The sequence below is a fragment of the Phaenicophaeus curvirostris genome, chromosome 3 (assembly GCF_032191515.1).
Source record: "Phaenicophaeus curvirostris isolate KB17595 chromosome 3, BPBGC_Pcur_1.0, whole genome shotgun sequence".
NCBI classification, from domain to species: Eukaryota; Metazoa; Chordata; class Aves; order Cuculiformes; family Cuculidae; genus Phaenicophaeus; species Phaenicophaeus curvirostris.
Window position 1 is genome coordinate 54,638,055 of NC_091394.1, and position 26,675 is coordinate 54,664,729.

The 26,675-nt window shown below is 39.7% G+C and overlaps 1 protein-coding gene across 5 annotated transcripts in view; it reads right to left on the reverse strand.

Moving 5' to 3' along the window:
• NOL4 (nucleolar protein 4) overlaps positions 1-26,675 on the reverse strand; it is a 189,269-nt gene that overhangs the window by 133,146 nt on the left and 29,448 nt on the right. For all 5 annotated transcript variants that reach the window (XM_069854043.1, XM_069854044.1, XM_069854042.1 and 2 more), the window contains exons 2-5: positions 19,205-19,354; positions 8,274-8,385; positions 7,651-7,763; positions 3,293-3,425 (exon numbers count right to left, since the gene is read on the reverse strand). In XM_069854043.1, coding sequence (XP_069710144.1) covers positions 3,293-3,425; positions 7,651-7,763; positions 8,274-8,385; positions 19,205-19,354 — 508 coding nt within the window. The remainder of the gene's footprint in view (positions 1-3,292; positions 3,426-7,650; positions 7,764-8,273; positions 8,386-19,204; positions 19,355-26,675) is intronic.

Genomic DNA, 26,675 nt, shown 5'->3' on the forward strand with positions numbered 1-26,675 from the left:
TGACTCAAGGCCTTGTTATTTAAAATTGCAGAAAGGGTAATTTAAAGTGGGAACTGTCCTTCCTAGTATTGTGGCAACTCCGGTACTATGGATACAGTACACCAACTCTCCTCATTTCTCATTTCTTCCTCGATTCCCTATTCACTTTCAATCTAATACACTTTATACAAGGAATCTTATGAAGCCTCAGTATATTTGCAGAGCCCAAGACTTTTGTGCAGTACCAGCACACATCAGCTGTGAGCAAACATACACCTTATCTCTCTGTGCCCTCCTTCACAGCCTTTTTCCTACCTACCATGACATTTCTGGATGAAGAAGTCTATTGCTTTCAGCTGATACTGTGTGTTGCTCTCATATTTGCCTATATTCTACTTAGGTTCAAACAACTTAACCATCAGACGCCGCATGCAGAGTACTGGCCTGGAAGACATTGGGAAACCTCAGGTCAAATTTTCTAGTGTGAGCTCTGCAATGGAATTCCAAAGGCAAATGCCCATCTGAATATGATGCAGGTATAGCCCCAAGGGAAAAGGGTATGAAAGTATTTTATTCCTTCTACATAAGCAATGTCAGCATTCCACTATTCTCAGAAAAACTGAACTGGACTGGAAGAGACATCTCCATCTATCCCTCTGTGGCACTGCCAAGCTTACTACTGTGTTCCTCTAGGGTACACAGACTCTTTTTATAACCTAGTACCAAATCAGTTCAAATCCATGGAAGTAAAAAAACAACACATGTCTCAAAATATTCTCATTCCTCCTTGTATGGAAAGCCAGGTAAGCATAGTGACACAACACATCACCCCTATGCCGGCCCTGCCACTAATCCACTCTAGGTAGCAGTTTTCCTAATGATTCCCATAAGCCAATCATTCTCCCAGTTGAGGGCATGCTTGGGATAGCAGCAGACCTGTGCTGTCCCATTCCAACACACCACAGACACCGTTCCCAACCATGTGTGCACAGGCAACCTAACACAGCAATGAGTTAACACCTGCCAGAACGCAGCAAACACATTCCAGGTGAGCCAAACACCAAACGTCTATCTGCAGACTGAATGTGGTGGCTGACATGAAATAGCTTGAGGGGAGGGGGCAGGAATCACTTTAGAGACACATGTTCATGCTTACAAGATACTTTTGGTCTGCATGTGTGCATACGTTATAAATAAATATTAAGTTATTAAAATTTTACAGTGGTCTGTGATGGCAAAAGGGATTGTACTGCTAAGTCCACTAAGTTCTCTTTTGACTTACCTACTTCCCATTCCTGCTTCCATCTCTCTATCCCTGTGTTCATTATTTCCTTCCAGTCTTCTTTTTTCCTGCCCTCTCCCTAACACTCTTCTTTCCTCTTCCTTCTCTAAGTCTTTCACTTCCTCCTTCAGCCTCCTTTTCTATATCTGAAGAGACGGTGTCACTGTAACTGGCCACACTTAGGTTTACAACAGCAAGCATAGGAAAACCATAAAGCAGGAGGAGCTGCTATTTCACATCTCTCTATTAGCAGATGCCAGAAGATGAAGCAAAAAAATAGAATTGCCTTAGGAAGGTGAGCAAGTACCATCTGGGAGGAAGGGAAGGAAAGCTGAGAGATTTAAAACAATTCTGTAACATCACACTACCTGCAGTTCAAAGACCACAGTGCATTTATTTCCCATTCATTTTAAATAGCAAGTGACAGATCTCCAGAACTTCAGCATTTGTACTTATGTTCTAATATGATTAGATGTGGCACATGAATCTTGCTGTGGCAGGTATTAAGACATGCATGACAGGCATTTCTTCACAGGTTACTGTACTGAGCTATAATTTTTATTTCAGACATACACATGCACACAATTACTATTCAACACTCTACATATGTGAAAGAGATTGAGTGTATATAGGTAAATAAATACTTCTAAAGCAAGTTTTGCACTGAAAGACAGATACTTAAAAATGGCACCTTTCAAAGTATTCATAAAGCTTTAACTTGGCAGTATTACAGTATTAGCCCTGAAAAGTCAAACTTCAACAGCGAAGTGAACTGGCTTTCCCTACATCTTGTGCAGCAGAACTGCTCCTTTAGAGAACATATGTAGATAGAAATTAAATCAAAAGTTGCACAAATTTTGTGATAGCTTGAGGACACTCAGAAAAAAGGCAGCTGTGGTTAGAATCTGCCCTACCAAACTGTCACAGACATCCTCCTCCTTTATTTGCCCATAGAGAAATACAGCAGAAGGTCCTGCCTGTCACCAGATCCTATCAGCCACAATATGCAGCCCATCCATTCTGACCCAAACAGCTTACCAGCTAGCAATTAACAATGATGCATAAAGTGAAAAGAGTCTGGCTTAACTGTCAAATTCCATATATTTAGTGTTCAAGAGAAATATATGAAGCACTTCTGAATTGGCACACATGATCAGAAAATTAGAGAGTAACAAATACAGAATACCATTATGTTTCTTCCAAAAGAGATAGAATAGACCTGCACTTTGGGCGTTTCACATTCATTTGCCACTCATGAGCCACTGTCACTGTTTGTAGTCGACAGGCTTTGTGTGTGCTCCACAGCCAAGGAGAATGTTCGCTGCAAATCCAGCTCATCTAACTCATTCTGTAACAAGGTCTGAAATCAAAGAACACACATCTACGCATCTTCTATGCAAAGTACAACTTCCATCTATTTCACCAACAAGTTAACTTTGTGTTATAACTGACTTATAAATAAATAACATCCATATTTACCACAATGCTCATTCTGTTTTCTCTTCTTTTATCTCTATTCCCCTATCAGAGGCTGTCTTTCTCATCCTTTTTTTCTCTGAACATCATATACCAATTCCTAGATCTCAAACAACCATGTTTCTGTCACACCCCTCTCCCTCATTTCAACCAGTAAGAACAACTCTATTGGACTCTTGGGTTGCCTCAGAAAGGCTTGAGTTTCATTTCCTTTTATGCCTGTGTATGATCACACTACACATTTAAAATAGTAAAATAATAATCACAGAATCACAGAATAACCAGGTTGGAAGAGACCCACCGGATCACCGAGTCCAACCGTTAATACTTATCATATAGCGGTCCAGGCACTCGCCTGTTGCCTAAGCAACAAATAAATTAACCTACAAAAAATCCAACTTCATCCTCTTCATGCTGTGATATAGGGAATGTATATTTCAAATTACCTAATGAAACACACTAGGAAGAAAAGGACACAGCAGGTACTAAATGAAGGCACAGAATGGGAGAAAGACAAGGCGATACTGCATTTTCTGTATGAAACGAGAGCCTTACCATCCTGTTGGCCCTGAAGGTTCTGAGGGCTTTGCATTCTCTCTTCCAGATTTGAGCTGAGGTCGGAGTTCACAGCTGACATTCTAGTGGAGTCACTCATATCAAATTCATCGCTTTCTATAGAGCTTTCATCCTGCAAATTGAAAGTTTCGGAGACGTGTCAGAAAACACTGTTCATATTATATGGGCAGTTCACTCATTCCCACTCCATTCTCTCACACTTGGCATGGAGTGCAAACATGATAAATCTTTGTGTACATAAGCAAACGAACAGAGCACATAAAGAAGAGCCAGGAAAACACAGTGTTTGTATGATATGGTAATCTGACAAATGCAATTTGTTCACTTGTAACTGTTTCCATAGTATTTTGCAAAAGAGAGCTAGTAGCTGGAGACCCCATACCAAGCCCTTGTTATTCAAATTTGGTTGAGGAGAGCTCTCCACATTCTTTGCCTAAATTCTGTACCTTTCCCAAATGAGGTCTGTAATGTGGTGATGACCACTCACAGTACGATTTCCAAATGGCAACTTGACCTAATAAGTCTCCACAACCAACTTCCCTTGACATGATGTCACCTTTACACTGCTACTGTGTTTGAAGAAGCATCTGTTAAAATGATAAAGCTTATAAAAGTTGTGAGCATGCTCAAATAACAGTCAAAGGCAAACCGAAGTAATACAATCATATAAGAACCACTTCAGATGTATTGTACCTCGTACATCTTTAATATGATTTATGCATCAAGTCTATTTACAGATTCTTTACTAGGGATGATGGGGGAGGGTGGGGCAAAAAGAAAAGTCCTGATCAAATCAAATATTTTGTCCCCAGTTACAAAAAACAAAACAGTTTTGGACCTAGTCCAGGAAATGATCACACATTGTTTAACTTTACTTTTATTAGTCCCACTGAAGTTCATGTGTGCCCTCATGGATTAAAACTCATGCATCCACAAGTCTTGCTATGTAAAGCAGAGCAAGAGGCACCACACAAATCTATGGTGACACATTTTCAGAAACAACTTTTCTGAGAGAATTACTCCTGTTATGAAGAAGAGACATTTAAAGAACATACAGGCAGTTAACTCTGTGCACCCTGAAGATTATTTTAAAATACTTTTCCAATTTATATATATATATATATATATATATCTCCAGAACTTTAAGCAACATAATACTGACTATTTTATGATTTATGGTTTTATATGATTTACTGTGTATTTGTTATAAACCGGTTTCTACAGATGCTAATACAGCTACTTTCTTCTTTCTGAGCACTTGGTCCTTAAATCACTTCCTCTCTTGGTTTTCAGTGACGTTTCCAGCTTGCATGGGTGTTTTTCTCTTTTTTCAAAGGGAAGTTGCCTGCAGTCACAGCTCTTGCTGAATGGGGAGGAAGTACTGCCAAATGCCATTCAGGAATGAGAGTGGGACAACATGTAAGGTGATGTTATTCTGCAGTGTTACACCAGGGCAATGACAAATAATGAAAGGAACATACCTTCTTATCAAAGTTTTATAAAAAATGAAACGGAGGGATGAGGGTTTCTCAAGTGGGCACCTGTCTACCTTGCCCAGACAAGGTGGGAGCACCCCAGTTACAGCAGCAGCAAATACACCAACACTGCCCTCACACAAGAGGACAGATGCCCTGGACAGATGGGGCCAAGGCACATGCTGAGCTGGTTCTGAGGTTTTGGAAAAACACACACAGCTTTCTCAAAGAGCAGTATCAGAACACGGACTCTGACAGGCTTTCTGGAAGGCTGTGCCTCTGTTAAGGCACAGTGGTACTTCTCATTGATCCCTGCAGGAACCAGCAAGCAGCAGCTTACATTTTCCAATTCTGAGGTTAGGCACTCTGTACGGGCTCCTTGCATAAGTGAAAAACAACACACATAGGATGTCTGTGTTTGTCTGTGGCACTCTGCAGAATATCTCCACCTCACTCCTCAAACTATGCAACCTTTTATTTGGATCGATGTGGACACACAAGCATGGGGAGAGGAGCTCAGAGCCACGAGTATCTTTGTACCAGTGGCAGCATAGCTGTAAATACCCACACAGTGATGAGTCCTCTGTTTTTCCCTTTCATTGATGACCTCGGCTTCAAAATTATAATTGAAGCTGAGAGGAGGCTTTCAGTCACTGTGCTAACTAGTTGTGGGATCCAAGTTTACTTCTGTCTCAATTCCACCCCCTCCACAAAAATACAGATATGACTGATGAAACCTTGGAAACAAAGCCTTCCTACAAACCCAAGTATGTTTTTAAAGTGCATGAAATAGTCTGAATGCATGCCCCTGAAATTCTTCTGCTTTGTACTACAACATTTTCACTGCCATTTTCTTCTTACCTCATTGCTCTCTATAACTACCTGAAAGGAGGTTGTAGAGAGGAGGGTGCTGGCCTCTTCTCCCAAGTGACAGGGGACAGGACAAGAGGGAATGGCCTCAAGCTCTGCCAGGGGAGATTTAGGCTGAACATTAGGAAAAAATTCTTCACAGAAAGGGTCATTGGGCACTGGAACAGGCTGCCCAGGGAGGTGGTTGATTCACCTTCCCTGGAGGTGTTTAAGGCACAGGTGGACAAGGTGCTAAGGGGCATGGTTTAGTGTTTGATAGGAATGGTTGGACTCGATGATCCGGTGGGTCTCTTCCAACCTGGTTATTCTATGATTCTATGAAATGTACTGCCTGGAGAGAAAAAAATCCTCAGCAAATCTCTGCTTTGAGAAAAAAACATAAAGATTATCTTGAGAACTTTCCTTGTGCCCACTCTGCCCTAGCAAACACATTATTACTAAAACATACCAAAAACTACTCTTCATAGATCTCGTGCTGCAAACATTTCATACACAGCAATGTTAGAGCTGCAAAACAGAGCTGGGCAGGGATATACTGAGCAACAGTGCTTCCTGCTGCCACCACATTGTTGCTACTAGTTCAGCTAGATGAAAAACTGGTTTAACAAATTTCCATCGTCAGACCAAAAAGACTATACCAAAACATTCTAGGCTGTAGAAGCACTGTGACAGGTGGCCCTGAGCCAGCACGAGCTCTTGCCCCTGTTGTGGGGGGAGTAATTCTTAAAGAAAAGAAGTGGGAAAACCAGAGAGTCCTTTAATTCCTAAGACTACTGCAGGGATAAAGCCTCTTCTCTCCCGCTTCTTGAAACCCTGCTGCCATATTCCTGAAAAGGGGCAGCACAAAGGGGGCAGGCAACCAGACAACCAGGCAGGAAAGACAACCAGGCTGTATTTGTGCATGAAAAACTCAGAGTCAAGAATCTCTCCCCACACCTTCCACAACTAAATAAAGAGGCAGATGCAGAACAAGGATCCTAATATTTCTAAAATAGTGATGAAATCCCCATTTTGCAGGGCGTTGAAAAATTCATGCATCTCCACGAATAGCCCATATCCACTTATTATAGAACCAAATCTGGCTGACTCACAGAAGTCAGGAGTCAGACAGGGTCTTTGACATAACCCAGCTGCTAAGGTTGTTTTTGAGAGCTTGCTTTATAAGAAAAAACTTGTACTCAGGCAGAGGGACACAGCATGTAGGACTGCTTTTTGGCTAGTACATAGCCAGCCTTCTAAATATTTGGCAGCTCAAATGGTAAATGAACACATTTCTAGCAAAATGAGTTTATTACAAATAATTTGAGGTGCTATCCAATTGCTGAAGCACTTCTTAAGATCTGGGAAAACTCAGAATAAATTACAGATAGAAAATATTTTTTTATAAGAAATAAATGCAATTCAATGCCAATACTGCCTGAAGAAGCTTGATTCTCAGCCTACTTATTTTCCCTTTTTTTTCTATCTTTTTATCCATTGTTTCCAAACCAATCTCTTCTCTTTATTTATCAAGCTTTTTGCCATAAAGATTTCAACTGAAGTTGCCAGGACTTCCATCTATCTCACTACAATGTGTTGCATCCTGGCTGCTACCTTGAGAACACCATGGAATTCATTTCAACTGCTGATAGTACTGCTTTCTAGAAGCAGACAATGAAAGTCACTGCTGAGCACAGCACTAAGTCTCAGGTGAACGTGCTGTCCCCCTTAACCTTTCCACTTGCCCAGACAGTAAAAGGGCACCTTCAAGTAATTCAAAGCAGTATAACATATTACCCCAAAACATGGAAGGGTGGTAAGTCATGACATTTTCTCTTAACCTGATTACTTGCACACAACCATGGTTTGATTTCAGGCTCACTATTTTAAAAATTAAATTATAAAGATGGGATCAAGACGCATCTTCACATCAGCTTCCTGGCTACTGCAAAGACAAACACCTAAGAACACAGGAGAACAGAAAAACAAACTTTAAAACATTTCAGGTTTTACCTCATCTTGTTGTGAATTTAGTAGCTGCAGCTTCATGTGTTTCATATAAGCCATAGTAATTGGCATGTTATAATCAATCATACTGGTCACCAAAGTCGGAGGTTTTCCATTATCTGCAATAAAAATATTTATTATGCATTATATGTTAATTGTGGAGGCTACTTCAGCCTATTCTGCAGTCAAAGTCAGATAGTTATGTCATTTAGTCCTAACTTTGGCATTTTCAATTGCCTGTAAGCTGTACAGATAGAAGTTTCCCAAAGAAAAACGAAAATCAGGTTCAAACTCTGAAAAGTGATGAGTTCTTCTGTCCTAAATGACTACAGCACATGCACGGTATCTATTCCTTATGTTTAAACCCCATATAAACATTTCCATAGCAAAATAAATTATTTCCTCCAGATAAAACCATCTTTCTATTGAGGGTCCATATGATATTACACTCCATTCTTAGGCGAAAGTGTAAGATTCACTACCTTCCATCTTAAGTAAATGCGATAGTCTGACTTATTGAACTGTTCCAGTCTACCAAATTTTTATGAACCCTTACTTAAGCTAGGAAAATATAAATGGGTTTTAGGAATAAAATTACTTTACATCCTGCTATTTGACACTAAAACTACCTTTATGATCCGCTCCATCTGGGTTTAAATGCATTCTTTTCTGGCACTCTGAGCAGCTCATTAGAAATCGTGTCACCGCTTCTCTCGGTAGGAAGGCATAGGTTTCTGAAATCTGAAATGAATAACAAAATATGAGTGTTACTATATAAGCTGATTGAACATGATTTAACAGAACTGGTCATTACATTTCCAAATAAGGCATATTATCTTATAATGTCAAGAAGCACAATGAAAGTATGTTCTCCATACTATGTAGGATTTCAAGAAACATCTATCCAATCTGCCTACTTATCATCTAATGGCTAATAAAACTTGGTATTGAACAAAATTTCACTTATATCAAAAGGAGTTTCATTTTCTGTTTATTTTTTTTTCAATTTCCTTTCAGCAAAAAGACTAATATATAACAGGCATCCCACTGAGGGGTGTTACTAGAAAAACTTGAAAAGTGACTTTTTTCTCATAACCAATACCAGAAAAAAGCAAGTCCTTGGCTTACGTGCTCTATTTATTTTTATTGTAACAATACATAGACAAATATGGAATTCAGTGCATTAGCAGTGAAGAGAGTCTCCTTGCTATAATATTTTAACTCTGTATTTGAATGTTTTGCAGAAGTTATCTTTGAAAGCTTGGGATTTAAAACTGTAGGGTAAATAAGTTATTTTTACCAACAGTTACGGAATTTAGGAGTTGCTTGATTTTAGACACACTGCTTTATCTGGAGATACCATGAAACAAGAGATTCTGGCTGTTTTCTTCTTTCGCCATTATCAGTCTTCCCAACCGCATACTCGGAAGAAAGCATCAGAGGGGTTTTTTGGTTTTTTTGAAAGGGGAGAGGAGGAAGCAGTTATTGCTGAGTTTAGAGACTGGATTCCTCCTCCCCTCATCAAGGATGCATCTGTCATTATAGACATTTTTGCCTTGCTGAAAAGGACCTGGAATTGGTGGCAAGCTGAAAATGAGCCAATAGTGTACCCTCTGATCATAGATAAAGCAAATCTCATACCGGCTACCTTAAGTGTAGAGAGAGTAGATCAAAAAAAGTTATTATCCCTCTCTGCTCTGTACTGGTAAGAGGCTGGAAGAATGTGCTTGGCTTTTCCCTCCATAGTTCAAGAAGGCCGATGAGAAGCAGGAGGAGGCTCTGTGGCAGGCCATCACGGCAGCTGGAGCCTAAAGCAGATGACTTGCAGGAGTGCTTAAGGAAGCTGGATTTGTTTCATGTGATGGGTTACGAGGCAGGGAAAGATCTAATTGCAGCCTGCCACTGCCTGAAGGTGAGTTACAAAATCTGTGGAGAGAGAATCTTCAGAGGGTATAATCAGAGACAACAGCTACCAACAGCGGGCTGGGACGTTCAAACTGGACATCAGTAATAACCTCTCTAGGAAGCCAATGCACTGGACTGGGTTTACCAGATGGATGGAAGAATCTCAAAACCTGAGTGTTGTCAAGTCATTACAAAGCAAAGCCATGGCTTTTCTGTGATTCATTATATAAGTTTATGTATATATAGTGAACAGCACAATATGTGAGGAACATCTAGCACTTCTTTCCCCAGTCAAGGTGGTTGTCTTGCAATGGAGATAATCCCCAAAGAAAGATGAAGTCCCAGCAAAAGGGGCTAAAAGAAGAGTCAACTGACACCTGCTTGTAAAATCTGCAGCAGGATTTGATTTCCTATGAAGTGTTGATGCAACTTCCTGTACGACATGCAGAAAGCTGGAGGTGGGGTGTATGAAAGTGTAGACATAGAAAGGAAGAGATTCCTTTCTTTAACTGGGTGTTAAGTGGCATTAAATATTGTACAAATCTCTTGTGCTCCTCCCAAGAATATTAAAAGGAGGGCAAATGCCTTTTATAATTCTCTTACGCTCTTCTCCTTGGCCTATCACCTACCTTTTGTGCGATGAAACTTACAGTTCCTAAAACTCCATGGACCAAATTTATCAGTAGCAATTTTTGTGAAAATAGGTGAAGTTTAAGTTAAGGTTTTGATGTGACATCAGTTATGGAAATACACAGACAACGATGCATTGTAAAACAACAATGCAAATTATATCAACCTGCTTATGGCTTTGTTGTTTAGGGTGTTTATTGTTGATTTCATATACAACAAAAATCTTACTGGGGGAGGAGACAGGGATTAGTAGAAAAGTAAATTTTTTTCCGTGATGAAAGATTTTTTTCTGGGCCTGAAATAATTTACCTGAAAATGAAGGCACTAATAAAGCCACTTTTGAATGGAAGATCTTATTAAAAAAAGCATTTTCAGATTATTTTTCCTGGGTTTTATACCACAGAACATATGCTCATTTACCTTTATAAATATGAAAACACTGGCTATATTCATTTTTTCAAGGAATCTTAAAAAAAAAAGAACTTAAAAGCAGCTAGAATTTAGCATTAATAAAATTGCTAAGTGCACATACACAGCAACCTCTCTCTCATAATGTTTTATGCATTTAATATTGTATTGAAATTAATGGAGCTTTCCCATGGATTCATTAGTTGCCTACATTTGATAGGAATGCTCCATTTATTCTAATCAAGCACCTCTGTCAGAATTTCACTTCTGCTCAAAAAAATGAAAAATCCTCCATGGAAAGGAAGTGAGCCAGGTCCCAGGTTTGATAGATATGCTCCACTGACTATAAGGGAACCAGGTTTTATACCTAAATTTGTCTACATAGCAGATGCTTGTGTCTGCAACCTCCCACTGCAATACAGTTTTAAGGATGCCCTTCCCTAAATAACACCAGTTTCTGTCAAATTCCTCCCCTGTTTACTTTGTCATTTGAATCAATCATTTATAGTCCAAGACTTCAGCTTTTAAAAATTGGGATAACACAAGTAGCATCAAGTTAGAAGAGATATGTAGAGGACGTAACTCCCAGCTTTCCTTACTCTTGCTCCTTGAATATATACAAAAAGTTTTTCCCAATTTTTAGTGCCAGAAACCTTACAAGCCCCACCTCAAACCTCACACCCCCAACACTGCAGACTCGTGTTTGCCTTTCTCATGGAAGAGGGGAACATCTACTTTATAGCATACAGGTAGCCGCTTGCTTACTCTGGCCATGCTCCGAACCTGCTGGCTTAGCAACAACTGTAGCTGAGAAGCTCATTAACCAAATAAGCACAAGGCTGAACACAATATCCTACCATCAGCTTGTATGCAAGATTGGACTGATGCTGCATATGGAGCTGGCTTGCATGTGAGTATTTCAGAGCACAATTTTGATGTTTATGGCACTTTCTAAGTAACTGTACAGAAATACCTTTGACAGTGGACTGACTTCATCAGGAAAATTTGTTTCTGTATCTATTCTATCTGAAAGCAAGTAATTACAACTCAGTCATCACTGACACTGTCTATTCACGCTGCCTTCAACAGCTCTGCTCCTAGCTATCTTCTCAAGAACCTGAACTAACAAAAAATATAGCCAGATCATTTCATTTAGCAATGTGCTGCAATAAAAGAATATTTCTTACTGCAATTCCACACACACAAAAAAACCCAAAGCCAATCCCACACACCTCTAGATGTTAAGAAAAAATAAAACCAGAAAAGTGAGTTGAGTGGGGGATACTGCATTATTTACATCCACACACTGACAATGCATGGCACGACTTACAAAAAAATGCATGACCTAAAAAAAACTCATGCACATGCCTACTCTAATTTAAGGAAAATCACTGTAGATTTACCATATTGATAAAATTACTCTGATTGCTTTAAAAATTTAGATCTATGGTCTTTTTCAACTACAATGCTTTATAAGTATCCTTATGTGATTCCTTATTCTTACCAGTAGTTTTACTGCACCTTAGTATAACTTCTGTTGCTTGTAGAAGTGTGTTATCTTGTATCTGGATGTATTCTGTACCATGAACAAACCACAAAATAAACAGATTCTAGTAGAATGGTGTTCAGGCATCTTGTACTATGTATAGCTCTTACAGCTGAATGCTTTTTACATTATAAAGGGAAAAAATTATATTAAGAAGAAACTAAATATCTGCAGCATTAATCAATGTGTGCCAAAATCATAAGGGGTTTGTTTTAGTCCCAAAAGTCACAGGTTAAGAAGCAGAACATTTCCACGTGCACCTACGCATACTTTGTTTAAACTGTGAACTCAGAGGAAAATAGAAACAGGGTTGACTTCAGCAGTTTCAAAGTCAAAACTTTAATGGTCTTATTTCACCATTCACAAAAAGTCTACAATATAATAGAATTTAACACATATCAAACCATCCATAACATTGCCTAACAACAAAGGCCTTCCAGAACTATTAATAACCTACATGCTGTTTACTGGATCCCACGAAGAGCACAACTACCACAAGGCAATTAATCCAGTACCTAAGCATGTCATCTGATTTACATTGGAGCTAAGGGATGCATTTCCTAATTGTCTATGAGAAGCGTATTGCATTCCTATTGCATCACTGCAGGCAGAGAAAACAAAGTCTCCTTTATGCTCTCAAATATTCAGATGATTTAAGTTTAGGGTATTGTGAAGGTGTAGCTTTCAGAGCCACGTTTTTGTGTGGAAAATTAACAAGCTTTAAACTGAAAGGCAGATTTTAAGACACATATGGCAAAGCAGGAAAGACAAGTGTGAGGAAAGGGAGTGAAATTTTGCAAGTGAACCTATTAACCCCTAAAGCATTAACATGGAGGATGTCTAGTCTGGAAGATATAATGTGTCAGAATAGAGATATTTTTTTGTTGTGTGTGTAAATTTTTTTAATTAATGGGGTGGGGGAGGGAGGGATGAGGAGATGATCCAGAGAAGACTTCCAAGATGAGGGAGAGAGACAGGGAGAGAGCGTGAAGATGGTAATCTGTCGTGGGCCCAGAGCCATCAAACCAGGTGGCAGAAATTGGTTTCCTGATGACAGGAGGGCAAACCAGCCAAGGAAAGTCCTCTTCTTCCCTCAGTAAGAGGTCAAAATAGAAGGCTGACATGGGAAAGTAGATACGTTATTGCTGGGAGTTTTATCAAGAGCTTGCTACCCTGCTACACTGAGGAAAACGCTGTTCTCTCTTGTGCTAAACTTGTGCTTCGCAGCTCTCCTTCCTTCCCTTCCCTCCTGCATAGCAGAAGCTGCTTTCTGCAGGGGAAGCGATGGGGAGCTCCTGCTAGTGGGACCAGCACCAGAACACTCAATGCTCGCCCTTTGCAAAGAAGCAAGAACAAGTCCGAAGAGTAGAAGTGCACAGGACTTGGCTGTTTCGCCACGCACAAGGGAACACCGCAGATGCAAGTATTTAAGCATGATAAGACCTTGTAAAAATCTCATATTCTTCTACTTCCACAAGGACAAGATCTGCCTTAGATGGAAACCAGCCAGACCCCAAACCCACTTTAACCCTGTTTGATCAGAGAAGTTGTACTGGAAGGAGACAATACTATTGCACAGTGCAACCTGTCAAAAAATTCTTCACCAAGGAAAACACATTCACTGTGATGCTCAGAGAGGACTTGCACATTCTTGTTTTGGGAGGGTAAAAACATCACAGCATGTATCATAATCTGAACAAGGCTTCTCTTAAGGTAACAGGAACGACAGGTGATTCAACAGCCTGGTCCCAAACCAAGAAACGTTCCCTACTGTAATAGCTGGATGAAGCACAGGGCCCCAGATACTACCTTACACCTAACAGACTCCTGTTATGCCTCAGATGTTATATATTTATGTACTACCTATCTGATCAGAGTCTTGCCTCAAGCTACTTTCCCTTGACACATCAATATCTCCCTCATGTTTTACAAGCCTGCTTCTCTTCCAGCTCATCAGCCCAGTGCTCTTTTTTCATTCATGGATTGGGAGTTTTATTAACTGACCCATTTCTCCTGCTCAGACATCACAAACCTCACTCACAATTCAAGTTCACAGCTATAACATTCAAGGTTTTGCACAGCAGATACACAGGCTCAACAGGTAGATATTAGATCATCTTTCAAAAGTAAAAGTATTCAAGTAGAATATCCATATACAATTTAAGGTGTTTAAGGCTGGCTACAGAATTTACACAAAGACTTCTCAGACAGGTGATTCACTAGTTATCAGCAACTTTGTCCAGATACAGCTTGCAAAGGTGGGGTACTTACTCTTCCTAGTCTGTTATTTAAATGAATGAAAAACTAACATTTTTTTTTAAGACTGTTACAGGAAAATAAAATCTACTCTGAAATACATGGCTTGATTACAATATCTGGCCTACCTGTACCCACAGCTGGGCCTGAGAAGAGACAGATGTTTTCCATCTTCAGCCTCATCACAGACCATTTGAGGTTCTTGAAAAATGTACTAAGGCTAATTTTGTTTTTTTTGATTTGCACTGAATCACAAAGAGTTGCCCTAACAGCTTGAGCCTGTTGCATTATGCTGCTGCTGTAGCCACAACTTTTCTCAGTTACTCCCACTTCTGATACATCTCTGAGCACTTGAATTTAAATTTTAGACACAGATGAACAGTTTAAACTGAGAAATGCAACTCTGCAAAGGCACAGAGAGCCAGCTATGCACTTGTTGAACATCTTTCCTAATAGACCAGACCGATTCTTCTCCTGAACACTTCTCTCCCATGAATCGGTCTGCACTTTGATACCACAGTTCTCCTTTTGGGGTGGGATGCCTATTTAAAAACAAATCCTTTAGGACAGAGAGTGAAAACTACTATCCCAAAGCAAAGCGGTTCCTCTAGGACACGGAGCTGTACCAGCAAGTGCTATCAGTCACCTCCACCGGGATCCTTGGTACTTTCTCCTAACCACTTAACCAATTCCTTGCATCAGCGTATTTCACCCCATCTCCTGTGGAGGCCAGCAGAGGACCCAGGAGGAAAGCAGGATGAACACGGACCTGTTTGGGCACTGCTGCTTTCCTTGGAACCAAGGAACATGCTCTTTTCCCCTTCTGCACCTTCCTAGTCACTTGTGCCCCTGCTGAGCAACCAACTCAGCTGGGCTCTGTTGCAGACATCCTGCCTTCGTGAAGAAATTAGCTCCCAGATCATGGCCCTCAATGTTTCCCTTGTTTGTAAACTTCCCTGGGAACCAGCTGGGATTAAAAACATCATATTAAGCATTCCATCAGTCTGCCATATTTGTATGTCAGTGCTGCAACACTCCAGATATGATTTAAAGTTCTTGTTTCCATTTTATATATTTAAGCCAGGTCTTTTTTTTTTTTTATTTAAGATCTACCTACAGTTATGCTGGCAAGGAACACAGCCCATCAATCTTGTACTGCATACAAGTCGGTCACTTGAAGTGAGCACAAAACCTCCCAGGTAAACAGGAAGCTCTCTCTTTTTTTGCATATTTTCAAGGTTACTCTCCCAAATAATCTACATAGACTTTATGCAATTCCCATCTCATTTGTTAGTGAGCAGACAACAAGAAAATGGAACGTTATACTAAACTTAAACATTGAAGCACAGATGCTTTCCTAATTAATCTAGAGGGCTAGTGACAAGAAATCGTAAAGTTTGAGTTTGAATTTGGTACACTGCTGTCTCAATCAAAATATAAAGGCTTGCTTCCAATATGCTGCTCTTTAAGAGGTACCAAGTACAACATCCTATTTGTTTTCCTGTGCAGCACCACTGTGGGAAGTCCCACAGAAATCAGTTGTAAAAATGCCTTTCATTTCCACATAGTTAATAGAAACAAGTCAGTGCAGATTACAGATTCACCAGTTCAGTTTGCAAGCTGTTCTGTACATGCTTTCAGAGAGGCACACTGATGTATTTTAGCACTCCAGCATCTGGGGAGACTCAATCAAAAATTTAAAAAATCCTACCTATTCCAAGTTTATTACTCCATATAAATGCAAACAGTAGTTAATTAAACCACCTTTGACAATTTCATTGCCCTTCTAATCATGCTTGAGCGCTATTCAGAATTTTAAGTGCAGCAGGTTCACTACTGAAAATAGAGACTAACACGTAGATAAGCAAATTAATTACTTGAAATCAATGTGTTGCAATTCGTAGGGATGTAGCATTATTTTTTTAGTACTAAGTTACAGAAAATCGATTACAATATTTATGAACTTCAAAAATTTAGCCATTTTGTACCAAAATTGTTGTGGGTTTCTCCCTATTATTTCTCTATTAAAATGTTTTGGTTATCCAGTCAGAGAGCAGAAGCAAAGTGATCATCACATGCCACGATTTATGAATAACAAATAGGAGTTGTAGCATACAGTTTGTGAACCATTCTTCCTGTAAAAATTATTCACTCATACTATTTGGTGAATATTTATGCATGACAAATACATTCACAGATCTCAAGGATGATTCACTTTTGACATGTGACTAAAGAACAAGGCTAAATTAATCTTGTTCTCAATTCACTTAATAAAATTAAACTCCACCAAAGTACTTCAGTTTGATTTATAAAGCTTTTAGAGTATAACATTTTGTGAGACAGTTACCCAAGACACTACCTCTTTCCTTCTGCAGTGCCACAGAGGAGATAGATACTTAGTGGCTTGCTGGAACAGACCAATAACACAGCTCATCATTTCTAGTGAAGGTATTTTCACGGGCAGGTCCAGTAAATGAGCATGCATTTCCCCAGTTAGTCTAGTAGAGTTTGAGGCCAGTTTATTCAACATAATTGTCAGGTTGAGATAGTGAGCAGGAGTTGATATTTGTTTATTCTGGTGCGGTTTTAACTTTTCCTTCTCCCAAGTAAGAAACAACAGGACAAGAAGAAACGGCCTCAGGTTATGCCAGGGGAGGTTTAGACTGGATATTGGAAAAAGTTTCTTTACCAAAAGAGTGGCCAAGCATTGAAACAGGCTGCCTAGGGAAGCAGTCAAGTCTCCATCCCTGGAGGCGTTCAAAAAGCATGTAGACATGGCACTTCAGGTAGGCGTGGTGATGTTGGGCTGACAGTTGGACTGAATGATACAGAGGTCTTTTAAAACCTTAGTGCTTCTATGATTTTGCTCTATGATCCTTTTTTTAATCTACAGAAATATTTAAAAATTATATATGTGAATCCTGTCCTTGGGAAATTTGACTCAATGCCCTTCACAAACAAATATGCAATTAGACAAATGCACAAATATTGCAGACACTGGTAATGACACAAACTTATATTTGGGCCTCTTTACCTTCTGCTCATAACAACGTAATAAGCTCAGGTCTCAACTGCAATAAAAGTTAGCATCAAATGAAACTACCAAGTAGGCTATTGAATCTGCACCAATAGTTGTCCTCACAGAAGTGACACCAGTTGTCTTTCATGATGTTTACAATAAACAAATTTATTATCTGACCTGGAATCATGGGATTTTTACAGTAGTAAATATTATACTTGGCACATACTTGTAGGATGATGACATGAAGTACTGTATTTATAGTTGGCGTATTATTCTACAAAGTTTGTGACCTATACCTTTGAACAGCTTGCTGAAGTAAAACAAAACAAAAAGATCAATGAAAATTTTGCTTTCCTAACGCTTTCTAGAAGAGAAGACCAAGTATCAAAATGGCCATGATGACAGACTAAATTAATTTAGACAGTTTGTGTTTGTTGTCCCTGAAATATTACTCCAAGCCTTACAAAGCACATTCAGATGACTGGTGTCTTCCTTCATACATCTATCTTATGCTCAATACCATCAGGAACAAATTATAAGAAATTTTGCCAAGAGCTTATCCCACAACAAACCATCTCAAATAGCCTATAAATAAAATACCCATGAAGGGATTCATAGATACACAGTAAAGGCTGCAATATACCTGAAAAAAACAAAAAAAAAAGCAAGCCATGGAAAACCAACTATTTCTTATGGCTAAAATTGCAGGTGTGGGTACCAGAAACCTTGAGTTTCCACACATTTTGGTGACCTCTAATGAAAAATGCCTGATACACCTACTGGTTGTTTTTAGGGTGAAAAACACTGTTCAGGGTGATGGGTCACCTCAGGGCCCTGGTGCCCTCCACTGGACATGTCCTGCTGGGGCCATGGGGAGAGGTGCCCCAAGTGTCCTGCTCCCTGGATGGGGTAGTGGGATGGGCCCTGGCTGGGAGCCCCTGCCCTACTGCCCTGGGGGAGCCCTCAGTGCTTCAGCAGCTGGAAACAGCTGGGCAGGTGGATCAGGATCAGCTGCTGAGCATGCCTGGCACTATCACAGTGCTGCATATGGAAGTTTCACCCTCCAGATCCAAGCAAGCAGATGTATTTTAAGCAACTTTGGGAAGTGCAGTAAATGTTTCATTAGTTCTCCATAGAAAAAGTGTTATCTTTGTGCAATTAACCACAAAAGCTATTTATAACTATATTAAGGCAGTGGCTGAACTGGTTATGTCAAGCAACAATGTGTAATTAAAAATCTTAGAAATAATCATGTCTCTCTACTTAGCTGGTTTATGCAGGTGTGAGAAGTGTCCTCTCAGAACTTCTCTCATTGTACCCAGTAGCCTTCTGGCCTTTTGAATTTAGGATATTCACAAGTTTTCATACCATTAAATCTTCAAGTACATTTCGCCTCCAGCAACAAACTTTAAGCCAACTTCATATGCTGAAGTATGGCACCTTGTTTAGCAAAATTGTGGCAATACTTTCTAAGTCTTCTTTAAGACTCCACCCTTTTAATAACAATTAATCAATACAGAGTTATTAAAGAAAGTGACAAACCATTATAGAAATAATAAATTCTCTGCTTGTCAAAGGATCTGGCCGTTATTACACAAAAAATGTGAATTATAAACTGTATGTTTTCATGCATTACTGAAAAATCTCTGAACTAAGTTTGCAGGTGAGGATTACAGTACTAATCAGCTGGGGAAAAAAAAAACATAAATAGCATGACATGTGACTAAGCCAAATAATTTACACTTTCTGAGACTGATGTTCACTTTTAGTTATTCAATTGTTTTTTTACTTACTGCTTTATATGTTCTCTTTTGTCCAGCATGTTTTCTGATTTGTTCTCCATTAGGCCCAGTTTCAACATGCATGGAATAGATAATGTCAAAGAAATCTTCTACGACGGCTACCCGCCGTAAGGACAGCTTCTCATCTACACCTACTCCATCCTGAAAAGACAAAAAAAAAAAAAGAGAGAAAAGTAAGGAGGACAGGATGGACACATAAATGATGACAACCATGAGACGCATTCTCCTTTTTTAGCAGGGAGTTAAAGACCTTTCCACTGAGACCTGAAGGTCAACCACCCTGTGAATGACAAAAACAGTATTGTAGGAAAGCTGTCTGATCATATGGATCCCATGGACCCTTGCAAGCAGTTCATTTTGACAAGCCAGGGCATTTGGTCTCCTGACAGAAAGTGGTCATTCACTCTAGTGTTTAAAAAATAAAACATGTCTCTTTCTTTCTCCAAATGCACAAACAAGACTCAAAGGCAAAAGCAGCCCCAAGCACATGGCATAGAAATGCATTATGCAGTTGTCAATAACAATGCAACAGTTCTTCTATCCTTGCATAAGTAAATCTGTACCTAGCATACAATAAAAGTATTTAATAAAAGGTTTTAATTCACAGGTGACAGAGCTGACTGTAATAAAGAATACAAAGGAAGTCGATATAAACAATTTACCCCTGCAAAACCTGCTTGAAAATACACTACATGAATAAAAGAAAAGAGTGGTTTTAAGATTTGTGATTTTTGCATGCAGATGTCCAGTTGGAACAAGTGACAGAACACTGAGGACACTTACCATCTGATTTTCAAAAGTGATAGTGCCATGCTAGCTAAAGACTTACAAAGAGAGACAGTCCCCAATGTCTTTGAAATGAATCAGTGCTGTTCACTTCCTGCCTTTTAAACAGGATCATCTCTATGGGGGGCAGCGGGGGAAGGTGTTTTATAGCTGTCTATGGATTCAGTTCTAATGAAGGTGCAGGAACCAGGCACCTATCAAGCAGGCTGTGTTTAGTAATACAACATAAGTATATGAAGAATAAGATAAGAATGGCAAATTCACTGGTACTCCAACATAGTATTTGAATTTAGACCTCTGGAGGCAGCAGTGCCACCTAACCTTCAATATTTATTTTAAGCAATAAGGGCACTCTAAACTTAACGCGTTTGATATACCATTACTGCTGCTGTAATTTGTGCCACAACAAAACTGATTTACACTGACCCTTTTGTGACAAAATGCATGCAATTAAGGCTGCGTTAACCAAATAAAGACAAAATATAAAAAATAAGAAGAAAATAATGATGTATGACTCCTAGTTGCCATGCCCCTGCCCACAATTTCTTGCTAACCCATTCCAGCACATTTATTGGATGCTAACAAACAAACAATTTTTCTCACTGCCCCTATTTTTATTTCAACCCACTTACCGGAAAGAACCCAAATAATACCAATGATTCCAAAGAATGCCCCAGGGTGACACAGAGGAGCTCTGACACATTCCCAGTAGTGATGGAGAAAATGTCAGTGCCTCTATAGCGTCACTTTCTAAATGTTCATGACCCCAAATTATATCGGGCTAGGAGGTGTTGATACACCACCAGCCAGAGGAGTTTCATCCTGTCCAGCTCCACTATGCCCAACCTTTTCCAGGCAGTTCCCTCCCCAAAGCTCTGTGGACCCTTCCACCTGCACAGGTTGTGCTCTTTATCCCCAGGAGACAGCTGGACCAGAGCAGAACTCCCACACGTGTGGTCAGAGGACTTGCCACAGTCATGATGGAAGTAACCATGTTGAGGATTCAGGGTGGAGGAAGGTGAGGAACTTGCAATGCAGTCTCCACTTCAGGTTAAACCCTCAAAGAGTTCAGCTGAGAACAGATGCTCTGAGAAGGTGCTGAGTCTCCCATCCCATGAATAGTCCCCAAAATTTCACTAACCACCAGCTCAAAAATTTTGTGGCATCATGACAGGTTCTGCAATCAGCATCATTAATAATTTACTTGGTATTGCCCACCACCAATGCCCACTATTTTAAGAAATGATTTAGAGATGGGTCCAACATGAAATCCAGATCTTTGCAGTTTTAATCTTTAGGGTAGGGGAATTTACGTGAGCTCAGGGGGGTGGCAGGGGGGCATCTTCACTCATTATTTTCTCAGCACCCAAACGGCACGGTGGGATTCTTAATGACTTCAAACACTCTTATGGTGATGACAGTGATATCTCACGCTGCTCTCTGAACACTCAGAAGTTTATAGCGTTGATTAACTGATAAAGATTTAATCTGTTTATTACTAATGAGTTTTGGTTTAGGAGATTTCCTACAGGGGAGCACTCTTGTTTCAATGCATTACAACAACATTTATTTAAAACCTGAGATGCCACCTCAGCAGAGCTGACACGTGTAAGCATTAGGTACACGTTCAAGAACCACAGAATCATAGAATGGTTTGAGTTGAAAAGGACCTTCAAGACTATCCAGTTCCAATCCCCCTGCCATGGGCAGGGACACCTCCCACTAGATCAGGTTGCTCAAAGCATCATCCAACCTGGCCTTGAACATCTCCAGAGATAAGGCATCCACGACTTCTCTGAGCAACCTGTTCCAGTGACTCAACACCCACACAGTAAAACATTTCTTCTTCATATCCCATCTAAATCTACCTTCTTTCAGCTTAAAACCATTCCCCCTCGTCCTATCACTGCATTCCCTGATAAAAAGCCCCTCCCAAGCTTTCTTGTACAGCCCCCTTTAAGTACTGGCAGGCTGTTATAAGGTCTCCCTGGAGGATTCTCCAGGCTGAACAATCCCAGCTCTCAGCCTGTGCTCCAGACCTCTCTTCATCTCTCTGGCCCTCCTCTGGATTTGCTCTAACAGACCTGTGTCTTTCCTGTGCTGAGGACTCCAGAACTGACCACAACACTCCAGGTGAGGTCTCGCAAGAGCAAAGTAGAGGGGCAGAATCGCCCTTTTGAGAAACTCCAAAGGAACCTCTGTTGCTTTTGGTTGCCATTGTGTGCAGAGCTCTTTTTTGGTGATCCTTCTACCCCCCTTTGTGGATGCTGGTACCCAAAGACAGGTAGGCATGATGTGGGTGCGTTCATGAAGCTGCACTTCTCTATCCATCTGAATGTAACAGTAAGCATTGCTATTACGTCTGAAAATACAAGAAAGCAAAACCTGCACAAACTCTCTGTCATGTCTCCTAATTGAAGTGCCAAAAACTGAATATAAACTTTCCAAATCTTCTCAGTCAAAAAGGGAAGGAAAAAATGGTTTAAACTGAGTGGAAACTGTTCCAGAGGAAGACAGTACTATTCTGTAACATCCATACTTCATCATAACTTTACGTGTGGGCCTGAACCTGACTAGGGAGGGCTCTGTTCTGCTTGTTGTTGCATAAGCCAACAAGGCAGACCATGTTTCAGAAAGCCTACAGCGCTGCAGAAGCTACTGAGTTGCTGTGAGTAAACTGTTCAGCTCATCTGGCAACACGCAGCGCTGCTCAGAGATATAAAGCCTTAGCAGCAAAAGCAATAACTAGATAAGTAACTTGAATAAGGTAGCTACTTACTGAGACACTTGATATTCCAATACAGACATCCCAATAAGTAAAATGCTGGGCAAGTGATACAACCCCAAATCTCCATTTAAATCATAAAGTCTGTGAAGTGGACAGTTTTATCAGCCTTTCTGGCCATATGTCATTACATTACACTTTTACCTTGAAATTTCTATTCGATAAAGGCATCAACAAAGTAGCTCTACTTTATAAGCCGGCTTTGGGTAAAAATTTTCACAGTGCCTAAGGGTATATTTTTTTAGCCTCAACTAAGGCTAAAAAGAGACGAATGAGGGAATACATGATAATGCTATTCAGATGTCTGAAAGGCTATGAAATGTCCACAAGGGACAGGACACATAATAGGCTTAAACCACAGCATAGGAGATTTACATTATACATTAGGAAAAACTTACTATTGATGTAGATAGTCAAGTACAGTAATAGTTTGCCTGGGGAGGCTGTGGCATCTCTGCCACAGCAGGATTTTGAGACCAGGCTAAGCAAATATCTGTCAGGGGCAGTTTGAGTAAATCCTGTCTTGGACAGACTTGATATTGAGTTCCTTTTTGATAACTCTATGACTGAAAAGCTTAAATGACACTTTGAAAGCAACTTGGGTACTAAGAACTCTGGAATAGCAAGGAGGATATTTATACATCACTGGAGCATTTTTAGGACTTTCATTCATCATGACAAGAGTCTAAGCTCCACTTTCAAAAATAAGTTAGGAATGGAAGCCTCACTGAATGTTTCACTTCAAAAACGGGACTTAGACTCTTTCAGAATCTAAGTTATTTTATATAGTCTAAGTTATTTTATATAGTCTAAGTTTCACCCCCCTTGTTCCAGCCATCACAGAGGTATGCCCTTATCCTAAACCAGTTGTCTCAGATTGCTCCCTGGTCAGCACAAAGACTGGTACTGCCAAAAAAACAAGTCATCCTTAGAGCCACAGGAATGGTTTCAATCTCCACCAGAAAGAAGTTTCTTATTTTTACTATTTGCATTGCAAGTTTTCCTGTTTACACTTGGTTTCATGTTTATTCAGTGTTCTGCTGTTCTTAGGATACAAATAAATACATGTTTCTGTTCATTTTCAGCCATACAAATTTCATTGGTACTCTGAGATTAAAGTTGTTTGATTGTTTTCAGATATGTACACAAAGAATAAATTTCTGAACAGAAACTACCTTTTTACAGAGTTCTGCACCTCTCAGAAAGTGCTAAGGATCCCTTTGAACAAGGACTGCTGAGGAGAGAGTCAGTTTCTTATAATGAGGAGGAATCTAAAGGGCTAGTGGGAGTAAAGACGGGAAAAAGTTTGCCAGTGAAGCGAACAGATAAAATTCTTAGTCAAGACAGTGAAAAGATCTATTAAATGGAAGCCTGTCATTTTTATAGTTATTTTGGAGAAAAAAATAATACAAGCCTTTAAAATTAAATCCACTGAAACAGAAGTGCTTGCAGTTTGTTTCTTGAGAACACCTATACCATCTCATGTTGAAATTTCTTGGGGGAAACAGGTCTCATAAGACACTCTCTTGATTCATGAATGAATATAGCTATCAGCATACTTACAGTGTTTGAAAAATATTCCTATAAACATGCGACAGATGGAAACAGAAAATAAAAGTAAAGGTTTGGTCGGTGGCTTTATAGAAAATGTTCAGGTCTATAAAAACCTCTGTCATGAAAACATCAAAGCCAAAAGCATCCACAAAACATTAGGAGTAGATGGATATAACACTGAACCTAAATATTTCATTACATAACATAAATCACACAGAAATGTAAGACTGCTTTGAATGCAGAAATACAATATGTAATAACCTTCTGATATACACTAGTTCAGACTACGGCAGAGGTACAGCACATTTACGTCACCACACCTCTGCTGACTAGTATTGCCTTTTGCTGTCCTGACGATGCATTTCCCCTGGATGGGAAGCAAAGTCTTTTGCTGACTTAAACAGTGGGCTCTGAATTAACTATATTCTTACAAAAAGGTTTGCATGTAAACCCTCGCTTTGTTAGCTTATACACAGTGAGCTCCCAACACAATTGTACAAAGACGCTTTACTCCTTTTGGATTCAACAATGGAAAATTTTGTATTGCAACTATTAGGAGTAACCAATGGTAGCTTGTGCATAACATAAGCCTTATATACCTGTCCACAAAAGTAAGTTAAAATAAATTATCAGATCGAAAATCCCATTATACATTATTTCCTTTATCTGCTTGTGTCAGTAACTGTAAAATATTAATATTTTAGAAGAGGGACGACCATTTTAGAATGTCTTTTACTCCTATAGTAATGAATAAGTTTATTTTCATCAGCAGACTGATTTGAATTCCCAGGTTATTAGTACATCAATTTCAATATCTAATTCCTGTCAGTACAGTACAAATCCATAGTTGATCAAAAGTTACTAGCATTTGATAGCTATTATTAAGCTGCCTAAAAATAAATAGATCATTTCTATCCAGTTTCTAATGGAAAAATGTATGTAACAACAAAAGAGGCATTAATTATTTGATATTTATAGTTTCTGCTACTCATATGATGTTTGAAGAGCAAATCTCATCTTTTACCAGCAGATGGAGATAGGAAAAATCAGTTATACTAAGGCAGAGAAATACACATCAGAACCATTTCCAGCTGACAAGTCCCTTTCTCCGGTATCTCCTGGACCTGCCCAGATGATGAGAAAGCACCAAAGCAAAATCTCTGTCCACAAACAGTAAGAGATGAATGCTCACTGCCATGTAAGTTTACAAGATCCTGCCTAAAACAAGTGTCCTACTGAGTCATTTCAGGAGAGGCCATCACCTGGTGTGAATCCTTAGCTCCATTACATTAAGCTCAAGGAATTCAAGAGAACAGGTTGTGAAACTCACTTGCCAGACTGCAAAGGGAATGTCTGTCAGCCTTCTTTCCTTGTAAAGTGGGCCTGGAAATTATTTCATGTTCGACAAGACTCTTTTAGAAGCCCCATCAGAGGCCCCTTTGGCATGAGCAGGATAACCTAGCCAGTGGTCTCTGAGATAATAGTTAAACCTCTTGCCATATTGCATAGAGCGAACACTTTCCAATCTTCCTGAGAAGTGTGCACAGATAGGCAGATCTGTCATCATCAGCATCAGTGCAGGTTAAGAGCTTTGAAATGAAACATGGAACATGTCTACTACCTCTTACCTTCTCCTATTGAAAATAAGCATGGATGTGGGAGGCAAGAGACAACTTTAAAAAGCTACCTCAAGATCAAATGCACTCAGAGCCCTGAAAGAATGGCAGGGAAGACCCCAGTGAGGCGTACAAGACAGGCAGAGCCCTGGCTGCAGTTCACTCTTCATAGCCAAGAGTCACTTTGTAACTGAGGTTTCAATACTGTTTTCCCTCTGCACACTAATACCTGATTATTTTTTTTCCTTAGGTGTTTAAACACTTACACAACCATTCCAAAAAAAAACTGGTCACAAGACAAAACACATTTCACTATTTGTGAAGCTTGTGTCTGCAGGCTAACCCAACACCATGAGCTGCATCTACATGAGCAACTGGGGCACCACAGGAGCAGCGGATACGTAGGGCAGAGGAGTTGATATCAGGGAGCTGATTCCACATTACACGTATTTCAGGCTGGTCCTAACCTCATCCCCTCCATTGGGCACCCACTTCTGGTTGCAATCCAGTAGGTGTGCACCTGAAATTCCAGTTTTGTTCCACCAAAAAGAATTCAGTTCATGCACTAAAAAAACACTGCAACATGAAACAGAGCATAGTGAGCATGGCAGGAGCCTTGGTTCAAAGCAACATTCCTTTTCCAAACTAGAATCTCAGTGTAGATGTAGTCACAGTTTCCTTAGTAAGGCAAAGAGATGGAATTTTTTACATATGCACAGTG